Source organism: Dendrobates tinctorius, unplaced genomic scaffold, assembly GCF_039654945.1.
Source record: "Dendrobates tinctorius isolate UK_male_01 unplaced genomic scaffold, ASM3965494v1 ptg000172l, whole genome shotgun sequence".
Lineage (NCBI taxonomy): Eukaryota > Metazoa > Chordata > Amphibia > Anura > Dendrobatidae > Dendrobates > Dendrobates tinctorius.
Genome location: NW_027361839.1, coordinates 595,552 through 613,636, shown reverse-complemented (window position 1 = coordinate 613,636; position 18,085 = coordinate 595,552). Strand labels below are relative to the sequence as shown.

Genomic DNA, 18,085 nt, shown 5'->3' with positions numbered 1-18,085 from the left:
CGCGGTGTGTCCGGTGTCCGCGGTGTGTCCGGTGTCTGCGGTGTGTGAGGTGCGGTGTGTCCGGTGTCTGCCGTGTCCGAGGTGTGTCCGGTGACCGCGGTGTGTCCGGTGTCCGCGGTGTGTCCGGTGTCTGCGGTGTGTCCGGTGACCGCGGTGTGTCCGGTGACCGCGGTGTGTCCGGTGACCGCGGTGTGTCCGGTGACCGCGGTGTGTCCGGTGTCTGCGGTGTGTCCGGTGTCCGCGGTGTGTCCGGTGTCCGCGGTGTGTCCGGTGTCCGCGGTGTGTCCGGTGTCCGCGGTGTGTCCGCGGTGTGTCCGGTGTCCGCGGTGTGTGAGGTGCGGTGTGTGCGGTGTCCGCGGTGTGTCCGGTGTGTCCGGTGTCTGCGGTGTGTGAGGTGCGGTGTGTGCGGTGTCCGCGGTGTGTCCGGTGTCCGCGGTGTGTCCGGTGTCCGCGGTGTGTCCGGTGTCCGCGGTGTGTCCGGTGTCCGCGGTGTGTCCGGTGTCCGCGGTGTGTCCGGTGTCCGCGGTGTGTCCGGTGTCCGCGGTGTGTCCGGTGTCCGCGGTGTGTCCGGTGTCCGCGGTGTGTGAGGTGCGGTGTGTGCGGTGTCCGCGGTGTCCGCGGTGTGTCCGCGGTGTGTGCGGTGTCCGCGGTGTCCGCGGTGTGTGCGGTGTCCGCGGTGTGTGCGGTGTCCTCGGTGTGTCCGGTGTCCTCGGTGTGTCCGGTGTCTGCGATGTCCGCGGTGTGTCCGGTGTCCGCGGTGTGTCCGGTGTCTGCGGTGTGTGAGGTGCGGTGTGTCCGGTGTCTGCCGTGTCCGAGGTGTGTCCGGTGACCGCGGTGTGTCCGGTGTCCGCGGTGTGTCCGGTGTCTGCGGTGTGTCCGGTGACCGCGGTGTGTCCGGTGACCGCGGTGTGTCCGGTGACCGCGGTGTGTCCGGTGACCGCGGTGTGTGCGGTGTCCGCGGTGTGTGCGGTGTCCGCGGTGTGTGCGGTGTCCGCGGTGTGTCCGGTGTCCGCGGTGTGTGAGGTGCGGTGTGTGCGGTGTCCGCGGTGTGTCCGGTGTGTCCGGTGTCTGCGGTGTGTGAGGTGCGGTGTGTGCGGTGTCCGCGGTGTGTCCGGTGTCCGCGGTGTGTCCGGTGTCCGCGGTGTGTCCGGTGTCCGCGGTGTCCGCGGTGTGTCCGGTGTCCGCGGTGTGTCCGGTGTCTGCGGTGTCCCCGGTGTCCGCGGTGTGTCCGGTGTCTGCGGTGTCCGCGGTGTGTCCGGTGTCTGCGGTGTGTCCGGTGTCCGCAGTGTCCGGTGTCTGCGGTGTGTCCGGTGTCTGTGGTGTGTTCGGTGTCTGCGGTGTGTCCGGTGTCCGCAGTGTCCGGTGTCTGCGGTGTGTTCGGTGTCTGCGGTGTGTCCGGTGTCTGCGGTGTGTTCGGTGTCTGCGGTGTGTCCGGTGTCCGCGGTGTGTGCGGTGTCTGCGGTGTGTGCGGTGTCTGCGGTGTCTGCGGTGTGTTCGGTGTCTGCGGTGTGTCCGGTGTCCGCGGTGTGTGCGGTGTCTGCGGTGTGTCCGGTGTCCGCGGTGTGTGCGGTGTCTGCGGTGTGTGCGGTGTCTGCGGTGTGTGCGGTGTCTGCGGTGTGTCCGGTGTCCGCAGTGTCCGGTGTCCGCGGTGTGTCCGGTGTCTGCGGTGTGTGCGGTGTCTGCGGTGTGTCCGGTGTCTGCGGTGTGTTCGGTGTCTGCGGTGTGTGAGGTGTCTGCGGTGTGTCCGGTGTCTGCGGTGTGTGCGGTGTCCGCGGTGTGTCCGGTGTCCGCGCACAGCCCCTCACCCCCGCAGTCCCCCCGGTGCCTCCCGTACCTCTTGCAGGGCTGCGCTCACCAGGCCCGGCTCCCAGGCTCCGGGGCTCCCGCTGCTGCCGGCGGCTCCGGGTTGCGCTGAACTCTTCGTTCTCTTTGGTGCCATGATGATGGAGCGGAGATCCGCGACTTCCGGGAGACGCGCAGGTATCCTAGCAACAACCGTGACCAGGCCCCTCCCTGCCGCGTCCTAGTGTCTGTATATACCGCGCTCTGTGCTAATACTGTGTGTATATACCGCGCTCTGTGCTAATACTGTGTATATACCGCGCTCTGTGCTAATACTGTGTGTATATACCGCGCTCTGTGCTAATACTGTGTATATACCGCGCTCTGTGCTAATACTGTGCGTATATACCGCGCTCTGCGCTAATACTGTGTATACACCGCGCTCTGTGCTAATACTGTGTGTATATACCGCGCTCTGTGCTAATACTGTGTGTATATACCGCGCTCTGCGCTAATACTGTGTGTATATACCGCGCTCTGTGCTAATACTGTGTGTATATACCGCGCTCTGTGCTAATACTGTGTGTATATACCGCGCTCTGTGCTAATACTGTGTGTATATACCGCGCTCTGCGCTAATACTGTGTGTATATACCGCGCTCTGTGCTAATACTGTGTGTATATACCGCGCTCTGTGCTAATACTGTGTGTATATACCGCGCTCTGTGCTAATACTGTGTGTATATACCGCGCTCTGTGCTAATACTGTGTGTATATACCGCGCTCTGTGCTAATACTGTGTGTATATACCGCGCTCTGCGCTAATACTGTGTGTATATACCGCGCTCTGTGCTAATACTGTGTGTATACACCGCGCTCTGTGCTAATACTGTGTATATACCGCGCTCTGTGCTAATACTGTGCGTATATACCGCGCTCTGTGCTAATACTGTGTGTATATACCGCGCTCTGCGCTAATACTGTGTATATACCGCGCTCTGCGCTAATACTGTGTATATATACCGCGCTCTGTGCTAATACTGTGTGTATATACACCGCGCTCTGCGCTAATACTGTGTATATACCGCGCTCTGCGCTAATACTGTGTATATACCGCGCTCTGTGCTAATACTGTGTGTATATACCGCGCTCTGCGCTAATACTGTGTGTATATACCGCGCTCTGCGCTAATACTGTGTGTATATACCGCGCTCTGCGCTAATACTGTGTATATATACCGCGCTCTGTGCTAATACTGTGTGTATATACCGCGCTCTGCGCTAATACTGTGTATACACCGCGCTCTGTGCTAATACTGTGTGTATATACCGCGCTCTGCACTAATACAGTGTATATACCGCGCTCTGTGCTAATACTGTGTGTATATACCGCGCTCTGCGCTAATACTGTGTATATATACCGCGCTCTGTGCTAATACTGTGTGTATACACCGCGCTCTGTGCTAATACTGTGTATATACCGCACTCTGTGCTAATACTGTGTATATATACCGCGCTCTGTGCTAATACTGTGTGTATACACCGCGCTCTGTGCTAATACTGTGTATATACCGCGCTCTGTGCTAATACTGTGTATATATACCGCGCTCTGTGCTAATACTGTGTGTATATACCGCGCTCTGTGCTAATACTGTGTGTATATACCGCGCTCTGTGCTAATACTGTGTATATATACCGCGCTCTGTGCTAATACTGTGTGTATACACCGCGCTCTGTGCTAATACTGTGTGTATATACCGCGCTCTGTGCTAATACTGTGTATATATACCGCGCTCTGTGCTAATACTGTGTGTATATACCGCGCTCTGTGCTAATACTGTGTATATACCGCGCTCTGTGCTAATACTGTGTATATACCGCGCTCTGTGCTAATACTGTGTATACACCGCGCTCTGTGCTAATACTGTGTGTATATACCGCGCTCTGTGCTAATACTGTGTGTATATACCGCGCTCTGTGCTAATACTGTGTGTATATACCGCGCTCTGTGCTAATACTGTGTGTATATACCGCGCTCTGTGCTAATACTGTGTGTATATACCGCGCTCTGTGCTAATACTGTGTATACACCGCGCTCTGTGCTAATACTGTGTGTATACACCGCGCTCTGTGCTAATACTGTGTGTATACCGCGCTCTGTGCTAATACTGTGTGTATATACCGCGCTCTGTGCTAATACTGTGTATATACCGCGCTCTGTGCTAATACTGTGTATATACCGCGCTCTGTGCTAATACTGTGTATATACCGCGCTCTGTGCTAATACTGTGTATATACCGCGCTCTGTGCTAATACTGTGTATATACCGCGCTCTGTGCTAATACTGTGTGTATACCGCGCTCTGTGCTAATACTGTGTGTATATACCGCGCTCTGTGCTAATACTGTGTGTATATACCGCGCTCTGTGCTAATACTGTGTGTATATACCGCGCTCTGTGCTAATACTGTGTGTATATACCGCGCTCTGTGCTAATACTGTGTGTATACCGCGCTCTGTGCTAATACTGTGTGTATATACCGCGCTCTGTGCTAATACTGTGCGTATATACCGCGCTCTGTGCTAATACTGTGCGTATATACCGCGCTCTGTGCTAATACTGTGTGTATATACCGCGCTCTGTGCTAATACTGTGTGTATATACCGCGCTCTGTGCTAATACTGTGTGTATACACCGCGCTCTGTGCTAATACTGTGTGTATATACCGCGCTCTGTGCTAATACTGTGTATATACCGCGCTCTGCGCTAATACTGTGTATATACCGCGCTCTGTGCTAATACTGTCTGTATATACCGCGCTCTGTGCTAATACTGTGTATATACCGCGCTCTGTGCTAATACTGTGTATATACCGCACTCTGTGCTAATACTGTCTGTATATACCGCGCTCTGTGCTAATACTGTGTATATACCGCGCTCTGTGCTAATACTGTGTATATACCGCGCTCTGTGCTAATACTGTCTGTATATACCGCACTCTGTGCTAATACAGTGTGTATACACCGCGCTCTGTGCTAATACTGTGTATATACCGCGCTCTGTGCTAATACTGTGCGTATATACCGCGCTCTGTGCTAATACTGTGTATACACCGCGCTCTGTGCTAATACTGTGTATATACCGCGTTCTGCGCTAATACTGTGTGTATATACCGCGCTCTGTGCTAATACTGTGTATATACCGCGCTCTGTGCTAATACTGTCTGTATATACCGCGCTCTGTGCTAATACTGTCTGTATATACCGCGCTCTGTGCTAATACTGTGTATATACCGCACTCTGCGCTAATACTGTGTATATACCGCGCTCTGCGCTAATACTGTGTATATATACCGCGCTCTGTGCTAATACTGTGTATACACCGCGCTCTGTGCTAATACTGTGTATATACCGCGCTCTGCGCTAATACTGTGTGTATATACCGCGCTCTGTGCTAATACTGTGCGTATATACCGCGCTCTGTGCTAATACTGTGTATATACCGCGCTCTGCGCTAATACTGTGTAAATACCGCGCTCTGCGCTAATACTGTGCGTATATACCGCGCTCTGTGCTAATACTGTGCGTATATACCGCGCTCTGTGCTAATACTGTGTATATACCGCGCTCTGTGCTAATACTGTGTATATACCGCGCTCTGCGCTAATACTGTGTATATACCGCGCTCTGTGCTAATACTGTGTATATACCGCACTCTGCGCTAATACTGTGTATATACCGCGCTCTGCGCTAATACTGTGTATATACCGCGCTCTGTGCTAATACTGTGCGTATATACCGCGCTCTGTGCTAATACTGTGTATACACCGCGCTCTGTGCTAATACTGTGTATATACCGTGCTCTGCGCTAATACTGTGTGTATATACCGCGCTCTGTGCTAATACTGTGCGTATATACCGCGCTCTGTGCTAATACTGTGTATATACCGCGCTCTGCGCTAATACTATGTAAATACCGCGCTCTGCGCTAATACTGTGCGTATATACCGCGCTCTGTGCTAATACTGTGCGTATATACCGCGCTCTGTGCTAATACTGTGTATATACCGCGCTCTGTGCTAATACTGTGTATATACCGCGCTCTGCGCTAATACTGTGTATATACCGCGCTCTGTGCTAATACTGTGTGTATATACCGCGCTCTGTGCTAATACTGTGTGTATACACCGCGCTCTGTGCTAATACTGTGCGTATATACCGCGCTCTGTGCTAATACTGTGTATATACCGCGCTCTGTGCTAATACTGTGTATATACCGCGCTCTGTGCTAATACTGTGTATATACCGCGCTCTGCGCTAATACTGTGTATATACCACGCTCTGCGCTAATACTGTGCGTATATACCGCGCTCTGTGCTAATACTGTGTATATACCGCGCTCTGCGCTAATACTGTGTGTATATACCGCGCTCTGCGCTAATACTGTGTGTATACACCGCGCTCTGTGCTAATACTGTGTGTATATACCGCGCTCTGCGCTAATACTGTGTGTATACACCGCGCTCTGTGCTAATACTGTGTATATACCGCGCTCTGCGCTAATACTGTGTATATACCGCGCTCTGTGCTAATACTGTGTGTATATACCGCGCTCTGCGCTAATACTGTGTATATACCGCGCTCTGTGCTAATACTGTGTGTATATACCGCGCTCTGCGCTAATACTGTGTATATACCGCGCTCTGTGCTAATACTGTGTGTATACACCGCGCTCTGTGCTAATACTGTGTGTATATACCGCGCTCTGTGCTAATACTGTGTGTATATACCGCGCTCTGTGCTAATACTGTGTATATATACCGCGCTCTGTGCTAATACTGTGTGTATACACCGCGCTCTGTGCTAATACTGTGTGTATACACCGCGCTCTGTGCTAATACTGTGTGTATACACCGCGCTCTGTGCTAATACTGTGTGTATACACCGCGCTCTGTGCTAATACTGTGTATATACCGCGCTCTGTGCTAATACTCTGTGTATACACCGCGCTCTGTGCTAATACTGTGTGTATATACCGCGCTCTGTGCTAATACTGTGTATACACCGCGCTCTGTGCTAATACTGTGTGTATACCGCGCTCTGTGCTAATACTGTGTGTATATACCGCGCTCTGTGCTAATACTGTGTATATACCGCGCTCTGTGCTAATACTGTGTATATACCGCGCTCTGTGCTAATACTGTGTATATACCGCGCTCTGTGCTAATACTGTGTATATACCGCGCTCTGTGCTAATACTGTGTATATACCGCGCTCTGTGCTAATACTGTGTGTATACCGCGCTCTGTGCTAATACTGTGTGTATATACCGCGCTCTGTGCTAATACTGTGCGTATATACCGCGCTCTGTGCTAATACTGTGTGTATATACCGCGCTCTGTGCTAATACTGTGTGTATATACCGCGCTCTGTGCTAATACTGTGTGTATACCGCGCTCTGTGCTAATACTGTGTGTATATACCGCGCTCTGTGCTAATACTGTGCGTATATACCGCGCTCTGTGCTAATACTGTGCGTATATACCGCGCTCTGTGCTAATACTGTGTGTATATACCGCGCTCTGTGCTAATACTGTGTGTATATACCGCGCTCTGTGCTAATACTGTGTGTATATACCGCGCTCTGTGCTAATACTGTGTATATATACCGCGCTCTGTGCTAATACTGTGTGTATACACCGCGCTCTGTGCTAATACTGTGTGTATACACCGCGCTCTGTGCTAATACTGTGTGTATACACCGCGCTCTGTGCTAATACTGTGTATATATACCGCGCTCTGTGCTAATACTGTGTATATACCGCGCTCTGTGCTAATACTGTGTATATACCGCGCTCTGTGCTAATACTGTGTGTATACACCGCGCTCTGTGCTAATACTGTGTGTATACACCGCGCTCTGTGCTAATACTGTGTGTATACACCGCGCTCTGTGCTAATACTGTGTGTATACACCGCGCTCTGTGCTAATACTGTGTATATATACCGCGCTCTGTGCTAATACTGTGTATACACCGCGCTCTGTGCTAATACTGTGTATATACCGCGCTCTGTGCTAATACTCTGTGTATACACCGCGCTCTGTGCTAATACTGTGTGTATATACCGCGCTCTGTGCTAATACTGTGTGTATACACCGCGCTCTGTGCTAATACTGTGTGTATACACCGCGCTCTGTGCTAATACTGTGTATATACCGCGCTCTGTGCTAATACTGTGTGTATACCGCGCTCTGTGCTAATACTGTGTGTATACACCGCGCTCTGTGCTAATACTGTGTGTATATACCGCGCTCTGTGCTAATACTGTGTATATACCGCACTCTGTGCTAATACTGTGTGTATATACCGCGCTCTGTGCTAATACTGTGTATATATACACCGCGCTCTGCGCTAATACTGTGTGTATATACCGTGCTCTGTGCTAATACTGTGTGTATATACCGCACTCTGTGCTAATACTGTGTATATACCGCACTCTGTGCTAATACTGTGTGTATATACCGCACTCTGTGCTAATACTATGTGTATATACCGCACTCTGTGCTAATACTGTGTGTATATACCGCGCTCTGTGCTAATACTGTGTATATATACACCGCGCTCTGTGCTAATACTGTGTGTATATACCGCGCTCTGTGCTAATACTGTGTGTATATACCGCGCTCTGTGCTAATACTGTGTATATACCGCACTCTGTGCTAATACTGTGTGTATATACCGCACTCTGTGCTAATACTGTGTGTATATACCGCACTCTGTGCTAATACTGTGTGTATATACCGCACTCTGTGCTAATACTGTGTATATACCACACTCTGTGCTAATACTGTGTATATACCGCACTCTGTGCTAATACTGTGTGTATATACCGCGCTCTGTGCTAATACTGTGTATATACCGCACTCTGTGCTAATACTGTGTATATACCGCACTCTGTGCTAATACTGTGTGTATATACCGCGCTCTGTGCTAATACTGTGTATATACCGCACTCTGTGCTAATACTGTGTGTATATACCGCACTCTGTGCTAATACTGTGTGTATATACCGCACTCTGTGCCAATACTGTGTGTATATACCGCACTCTGTGCTAATACTGTGTGTATACACCGCGCTCTGTGCTAATACTGTGTGTATATACCGCGCTCTGTCCTAATACTGTGTGTATATACCGCGCTCTGTGCTAATACTGTGTGTATATACCGCGCTCTGTGCTAATACTGTGTGTATATACCGCGCTCTGTGCTAATACTGTGTATATACCGCGCTCTGCGCTAATACTGTGTGTATATACCGCGCTCTGTGCTAATACTGTGTGTATATACCGCGCTCTGTGCTAATACTGTGTGTATATACCGCGCTCTGTGCTAATACTGTGTGTATACACCGCGCTCTGTGCTAATACTGTGTGTATATACCGCGCTCTGTGCTAATACTGTGTGTATACACCGCGCTCTGTGCTAATACTGTGTGTATATACCGCGCTCTGTGCTAATACTGTGTGTATATACCGCGCTCTGTGCTAATACTGTGTGTATATACCGCGCTCTGTGCTAATACTGTGTGTATATACCGCGCTCTGTGCTAATACTGTGTGTATACACCGCGCTCTGTGCTAATACTGTGTATACACCGCGCTCTGTGCTAATACTGTGTGTATATACCGCGCTCTGTGCTAATACTGTGTATATATACCGCGCTCTGTGCTAATACTGTGTGTATACACCGCGCTCTGTGCTAATACTGTGTATATATACCGCGCTCTGTGCTAATACTGTGTGTATATACCGCACTCTGTGCTAATACTGTGTGTATATACCGCACTCTGTGCTAATACTGTGTGTATACACCGCGCTCTGTGCTAATACTGTGTGTATATACCGCGCTCTGTGCTAATACTGTGTGTATATACCGCGCTCTGTGCTAATACTGTGTGTATACACCGCGCTCTGTGCTAATACTGTGTGTATATACCGCGCTCTGTGCTAATACTGTGTGTATACACCGCGCTCTGTGCTAATACTGTGTGTATATACCGCACTCTGTGCTAATACTGTGTGTATATACCGCGCTCTGTGCTAATACTGTGTGTATATACCGCACTCTGTGCTAATACTGTGTGTATATACCGCGCTCTGTGCTAATACTGTGTGTATACACCGCGCTCTGTGCTAATACTGTGTGTATATACCGCGCTCTGTGCTAATACTGTGTGTATATACCGCGCTCTGTGCTAATACTGTGTGTATACACCGCGCTCTGTGCTAATACTGTGTGTATATACCGCGCTCTGTGCTAATACTGTGTGTATATACCGCGCTCTGTGCTAATACTGTGTGTATATACCGCGCTCTGTGCTAATACTGTGTGTATACACCGCGCTCTGTGCTAATACTGTGTGTATATACCGCGCTCTTTGCTAATACTGTGTGTATACACCGCGCTATGCGCTAATACTGTGTGTATACACCGCGCTCTGTGCTAATACTGTGTATATATACCGCGCTCTGTGCTAATACTGTGTGTATACACCGCGCTCTGTGCTAATACTGTGTGTATATACCGCGCTCTGTGCTAATACTGTGTGTATATACCGCGCTCTGTGCTAATACTGTGTGTATACACCGCGCTCTGTGCTAATACTGTGTGTATACACCGCGCTCTGTGCTAATACTGTGTGTATATACCGCGCTCTGTGCTAATACTGTGTGTATACCGCGCTCTGTGCTAATACTGTGTGTATATACCGCGCTCTGTGCTAATACTGTGTGTATACACCGCGCTCTGTGCTAATACTGTGTGTATATACCGCGCTCTGTGCTAATACTGTGTGTATACACCGCGCTCTGTGCTAATACTGTGTGTATACACCGCGCTCTGTGCTAATACTGTGTGTATACACCGCGCTCTGCGCTAATACTGTGTGTATATACCGCGCTCTGCGCTAATACTGTGTATATACCGCGCTCTGTGCTAATACTGTGTATATATACCGCGCTCTGTGCTAATACTGTGTGTATACACCGCGCTCTGCGCTAATACTGTGTGTATACACCGCGCTCTGCGCTAATACTGTGTGTATATACCGCGCTCTGCGCTAATACTGTGTGTATACACCGCGCTCTGTGCTAATACTGTGTGTATACACCGCGCTCTGCGCTAATACTGTGTGTATACACCGCGCTCTGTGCTAATACTGTGTGTATACACCGCGCTCTGTGCTAATACTGTGTGTATATACCGCGCTCTGTGCTAATACTGTGTGTATATACCGCGCTCTGTGCTAATACTGTGTGTATACACCGCGCTCTGCGCTAATACTGTGTGTATACACCGCGCTCTGTGCTAATACTGTGTATATATACCGCGCTCTGTGCTAATACTGTGTGTATATACCGCGCTCTGTGCTAATACTGTGTGTATATACCGCGCTCTGTGCTAATACTGTGTGTATACACCGCGCTCTGCGCTAATACTGTGTGTATATACCGCGCTCTGCGCTAATACTGTGTATATACCGCGCTCTGTGCTAATACTGTGTATACACCGCGCTCTGTGCTAATACTGTGTGTATACACCGCGCTCTGTGCTAATACTGTGTGTATACACCGCGCTCTGTGCTAATACTGTGTGTATATACCGCGCTCTGTGCTAATACTGTGTATATATACCGCGCTCTGCGCTAATACTGTGTGTATACACCGCGCTCTGTGCTAATACTGTGTATATACCGCGCTCTGTGCTAATACTGTGTATATACCGCGCTCTGTGCTAATACTGTGTGTATACACCGCGCTCTGCGCTAATACTGTGTGTATACACCGCGCTCTGTGCTAATACTGTGTGTATACACCGCGCTCTGCGCTAATACTGTGTGTATACACCGCGCTCTGTGCTAATACTGTGTATACACCGCTCTCTGTGCTAATACTGTGTATATACCGCGCTCTGTGCTAATACTGTGTATATACCGCGCTCTGTGCTAATACTGTGTGTATACACCGCGCTCTGCGCTAATACTGTGTGTATACACCGCGCTCTGTGCTAATACTGTGTATATACCGCGCTCTGTGCTAATACTGTGTATATACCGCGCTCTGTGCTAATACTGTGTATATACCGCGCTCTGTGCTAATACTGTGTATATACCGCGCTCTGTGCTAATACTGTGTATATACCGCGCTCTGTGCTAATACTGTGTATATACCGCGCTCTGTGCTAATACTGTGTATATACCGCGCTCTGTGCTAATACTGTGTATATACCGCGCTCTGTGCTAATACTGTGTATATACCGCGCTCTGTGCTAATACTGTGTGTATACACCGCGCTCTGCGCTAATACTGTGTGTATATACCGCGCTCTGTGCTAATACTGTGTGTATACACCGCGCTCTGTGCTAATACTGTGTGTATATACCGCGCTCTGTGCTAATACTGTGTATATACCGCGCTCTGTGCTAATACTGTCTGTATACACCGCGCTCTGCGCTAATACTGTGTATATACCGCGCTCTGTGCTAATACTGTGTGTATACACCGCGCTCTGTGCTAATACTGTGTGTATACACCGCGCTCTGTGCTAATACTGTGTATATACCGCGCTCTGTGCTAATACTGTGTATATACCGCGCTCTGCGCTAATACTGTGTGTATACACCGCGCTCTGTGCTAATACTGTGTGTATACACCGCGCTCTGTGCTAATACTGTGTATATACCGCGCTCTGTGCTAATACTGTGTATATACCGCGCTCTGTGCTAATACTGTGTGTATACACCGCGCTCTGTGCTAATACTGTGTGTATACACCGCGCTCTGTGCTAATACTGTGTGTATATACCGCGCTCTGTGCTAATACTGTGTGTATACACCGCGCTCTGCGCTAATACTGTGTGTATATACCGCGCTCTGTGCTAATACTGTGTATATACCGCGCTCTGCGCTAATACTGTGTGTATATACCGCGCTCTGCGCTAATACTGTGTGTATACACCGCGCTCTGTGCTAATACTGTGTGTATATACCGCGCTCTGTGCTAATACTGTGTGTATATACCGCGCTCTGTGCTAATACTGTGTGTATATACCGCGCTCTGTGCTAATACTGTGTGTATATACCGCGCTCTGTGCTAATACTGTGTGTATATACCGCGCTCTGTGCTAATACTGTGTATATACCGCGCTCTGTGCTAATACTGTGTGTATATACCGCGCTCTGTGCTAATACTGTGTGTATATACCGCGCTCTGCGCTAATACTGTGTGTATATACCGCGCTCTGCGCTAATACTGTGTGTATATACCGCGCTCTGCGCTAATACTGTGTGTATACACCGCGCTCTGCGCTAATACTGTGTGTATATACCGCGCTCTGTGCTAATACTGTGTGTATATACCGCGCTCTGTGCTAATACTGTGTGTATATACCGCGCTCTGTGCTAATACTGTGTGTATACACCGCGCTCTGCGCTAATACTGTGTGTATATACCGCGCTCTGTGCTAATACTGTGTGTATACACCGCGCTCTGTGCTAATACTGTGTGTATACACCGCGCTCTGCGCTAATACTGTGTGTATATACCGCGCTCTGCGCTAATACTGTGTGTATATACCGCGCTCTGCGCTAATACTGTGTGTATATACCGCGCTCTGTGCTAATACTGTGTGTATACACCGCGCTCTGTGCTAATACTGTGTGTATATACCGCGCTCTGTGCTAATACTCTGTGTATATATACCGCGCTCTGTGCTAATACTGTGTGTATATACTGCGCTCTGTGCTAATACTGTGTGTATATACCGCGCTCTGTGCTAATACTGTGTGTATACACCGCGCTCTGTGCTAATACTGTGTGTATATACCGCGCTCTGCGCTAATACTGTGTGTATATACCGCGCTCTGCGCTAATACTGTGTATATACCGCGCTCTGCGCTAATACTGTGTGTATATACCGCGCTCTGTGCTAATACTGTGTGTATATACCGCGCTCTGTGCTAATACTGTGTGTATATACCGCGCTCTGTGCTAATACTGTGTGTATATACCGCGCTCTGTGCTAATACTGTGTATATACCGCGCTCTGCGCTAATACTGTGTGTATATACCGCGCTCTGTGCTAATACTGTGTGTATATACCGCGCTCTGTGCTAATACTGTGTGTATATACCGCGCTCTGTGCTAATACTGTGTGTATATACCGCGCTCTGCGCTAATACTGTGTATATACCGCGCTCTGCGCTAATACTGTGTGTATACACCGCGCTCTGTGCTAATACTTTGTATATACCGCGCTCTGCGCTAATACTGTGTGTATATACCGCGCTCTGTGCTAATACTGTGTGTATATACCGCGCTCTGTGCTAATACTGTGTGTATATACCGCGCTCTGTGCTAATACTGTGTATATACCGCGCTCTGCGCTAATACTGTGTGTATACACCGCGCTCAGTGCTAATACTGTGTGTATATACCGCGCTCTGTGCTAATACTGTGTGTATATACCGCGCTCTGCGCTAATACTGTGTGTATATACCGCGCTCTGTGCTAATACTGTGTGTATATACCGCGCTCTGCGCTAATACTGTGTGTATATACCGCGCTCTGTGCTAATACTGTGTGTATATACCGCGCTCTGCGCTAATACTGTGTATATACCGCGCTCTGCGCTAATACTGTGTGTATATACCGCGCTCTGCGCTAATACTGTGTGTATACACCGCGCTCTGTGCTAATACTGTGTGTATATACCGCGCTCTGTGCTAATACTGTGTATATACCGCGCTCTGCGCTAATACTGTGTGTATATACCGCGCTCTGCGCTAATACTGTGTGTATATACCGCGCTCTGCGCTAATACTGTGTGTATATACCGCGCTCTGCGCTAATACTGTGTGTATACACCGCGCTCTGCGCTAATACTGTGTGTATATACCGCGCTCTGCGCTAATACTTTGTGTATATACCGCGCTCTGTGCTAATACTCTGTGTATACACCGCGCTCTGCGCTAATACTGTGTGTATATACCGCGCTCTGCGCTAATACTGTGTGTATATACCGCGCTCTGCGCTAATACTGTGTGTATACACCGCGCTCTGTGCTAATACTGTGTGTATATACCGCGCTCTGTGCTAATACTGTGTGTATATACCGCGCTCTGCGCTAATACTGTGTGTATATACCGCGCTCTGTGCTAATACTGTGTGTATACACCGCGCTCTGTGCTAATACTGTGTATATACCGCGCTCTGCGCTAATACTGTGTGTATATACCGCGCTCTGTGCTAATACTGTGTGTATATACCGCGCTCTGTGCTAATACTGTGTGTATATACCGCGCTCTGCGCTAATACTGTGTGTATATACCGCGCTCTGCGCTAATACTGTGTATGTACCGCGCTCTGTGCTAATACTGTGTATGTACCGCGCTCTGCGCTAATACTGTGTGTATATACCGCGCTCTGTGCTAATACTGTGTATATACCGCGCTCTGCGCTAATACTGTGTGTATATACCGCGCTCTCTGCTAATACTGTGTGTATATACCGCGCTCTGTGCTAATACTGTGTGTATATACCGCGCTCTGTGCTAATACTGTGTGTATATACCGCGCTCTGCGCTAATACTGTGTGTATATACCGCGCTCTGCGCTAATACTCTGTGTATATACCGCGCTCTGCGCTAATACTGTGTGTATATACCGCGCTCTGTGCTAATACTGTGTGTATATACCGCGCTCTGTGCTCATACTGTGTGTATATACCGCGCTCTGTGCTAATACTCTGTGTATATACCGCGCTCTGCGCTAATACTGTGTGTATATACCGCGCTCTGTGCTAATACTGTGTGTATACACCGCGCTCTGTGCTAATACTGTGTGTATATACCGCGCTCTGCGCTAATACTGTGTGTATATACCGCGCTCTGCGCTAATACTCTGTGTATATACCGCGCTCTGCGCTAATACTGTGTGTATATACCGCGCTCTGCGCTAATACTGTGTGTATACACCGCGCTCTGTGCTAATACTGTGTGTATATACCGCCCTCTGTGCTAATACTGTGTGTATATACCGCGCTCTGCGCTAATACTGTGTATATACCGCGCTCTGCGCTAATACTGTGTGTATATACCGCGCTCTGTGCTAATACTGTGTGTATACACCGCGCTCTGTGCTAATACTGTGTGTATATACCGCGCTCTGTGCTAATACTGTGTATATATACCGCGCTCTGTGCTAATACTCTGTGTATATACCGCGCTCTGCGCTAATACTGTGTGTATATACCGCGCTCTGTGCTAATACTGTGTGTATACACCGCGCTCTGTGCTAATACTGTGTGTATATACCGCGCTCTGCGCTAATACTGTGTATACACCGCGCTCTGTGCTAATACTGTGTATACACCGCGCTCTGTGCTAATACTGTGTATATATACCGCGCTCTGTGCTAATACTGTGTGTATATACCGCGCTCTGCGCTAATACTGTGTATACACCGCGCTCTGTGCTAATACTGTGTGTATACACCGTGCTCTGTGCTAATACTGTGTGTATATACCGCGCTCTGTGCTAATACTGTGTGTATATACCGCGCTCTGTGCTAATACTGTGTATACACCGCGCTCTGTGCTAATACTGTGTATATATACCGCGCTCTGTGCTAATACTGTGTGTATATACCGCGCTCTGCGCTAATACTGTGTATACACCGCGCTCTGTGCTAATACTGTGTGTATACACCGCGCTCTGTGCTAATACTGTGTATATACCGCGCTCTGTGCTAATACTGTGTGTATATACCGCGCTCTGTGCTAATACTGTGTGTATACACCGCGCTCTGTGCTAATACTGTGTATACACCGCGCTCTGTGCTAATACTGTGTGTATATACCGCACTCTGTGCTAATACTGTGTGTATACACCGCGCTCTGTGCTAATACTGTGTGTATATACCGCGCTCTGTGCTAATACTGTGTATGCACCGCGCTCTGTGCTAATACTGTGTGTATATACCGCACTCTGTGCTAATACTGTGTGTATACACCGCGCTCTGTGCTAATACTGTGTGTATATACCGCGCTCTGTGCTAATACTGTGTATACACCGCGCTCTGTGCTAATACTGTGTGTATATACCGCACTCTGTGCTAATACTGTGTGTATACACCGCGCTCTGTGCTAATACTGTGTGTATATACCGCGCTCTGTGCTAATACTGTGTGTATACACCGCGCTCTGTGCTAATACTGTGTATATACCGCGCTCTGTGCTAATACTGTGTGTATATACCGCGCTCTGTGCTAATACTGTGTATACACCGCGCTCTGTGCTAATACTGTGTGTATATACCGCACTCTGTGCTAATACTGTGTGTATACACCGTGCTCTGTGCTAATACTGTGTGTATATACCGCGCTCTGTGCTAATACTGTGTGTATACACCGCGCTCTGTGCTAATACTGTGTGTATATACCGCGCTCTGTGCTAATACTGTGTGTATACACCGCGCTCTGTGCTAATACTGTGTGTATATACCGCGCTCTGTGCTAATACTGTGTGTATACACCGCGCTCTGTGCTAATACTGTGTGTATATACCGCGCTCTGTGCTAATACTGTGTGTATATACCGCGCTCTGTGCTAATACTGTGTGTATATACCGCGCTCTGGGCTAATACTGTGTGTATATACCGCGCTCTGTGCTAATACTGTGTGTATATACCGCGCTCTGTGCTAATACTGTGTATATACCGCGCTCTGCGCTAATACTGTGTGTATACACCGCGCTCTGTGCTAATACTGTGTGTATACACCGCGCTCTGTGCTAATACTGTGTATATATACCGCGCTCTGTGCTAATACTGTGTGTATACACCGCGCTCTGTGCTAATACTGTGTGTATATACCGCGCTCTGTGCTAATACTGTGTGTATATACCGCGCTCTGTGCTAATACTGTGTGTATATACCGCGCTCTGTGCTAATACTGTGTGTATATACCGCGCTCTGCGCTAATACTGTGTGTATATACCGCGCTCTGCGCTAATACTGTGTGTATATACCGCGCTCTGCGCTAATACTGTGTGTATATTCCGCGCTCTGCGCTAATACTGTGTATATACCGCGCTCTGTGCTAATACTGTGTATATACCGCGCTCTGTGCTAATACTGTGTGTATATACCGCGCTCTGTGCTAATACTGTGTATACACCGCGCTCTGTGCTAATACTGTGTGTATATACCGCACTCTGTGCTAATACTGTGTGTATACACCGCGCTCTGTG

At 48.9% G+C, this 18,085-nt stretch overlaps 1 protein-coding gene across 2 annotated transcripts in view; it reads right to left on the bottom strand.

Annotated features, from left to right (window-relative positions):
- The window catches only part of SPAG17 (sperm associated antigen 17), a 346,460-nt gene extending 344,497 nt beyond the window's left edge, over positions 1-1,963 (bottom strand). For both annotated transcript variants that reach the window (XM_073551016.1, XM_073551017.1), the window contains exon 1: positions 1,835-1,963. In XM_073551016.1, coding sequence (XP_073407117.1) covers positions 1,835-1,939 — 105 coding nt within the window. In that variant the 5' untranslated portion in view covers positions 1,940-1,963. The remainder of the gene's footprint in view (positions 1-1,834) is intronic.
- Positions 1,964-18,085: the final 16,122 nt, after the last annotated feature.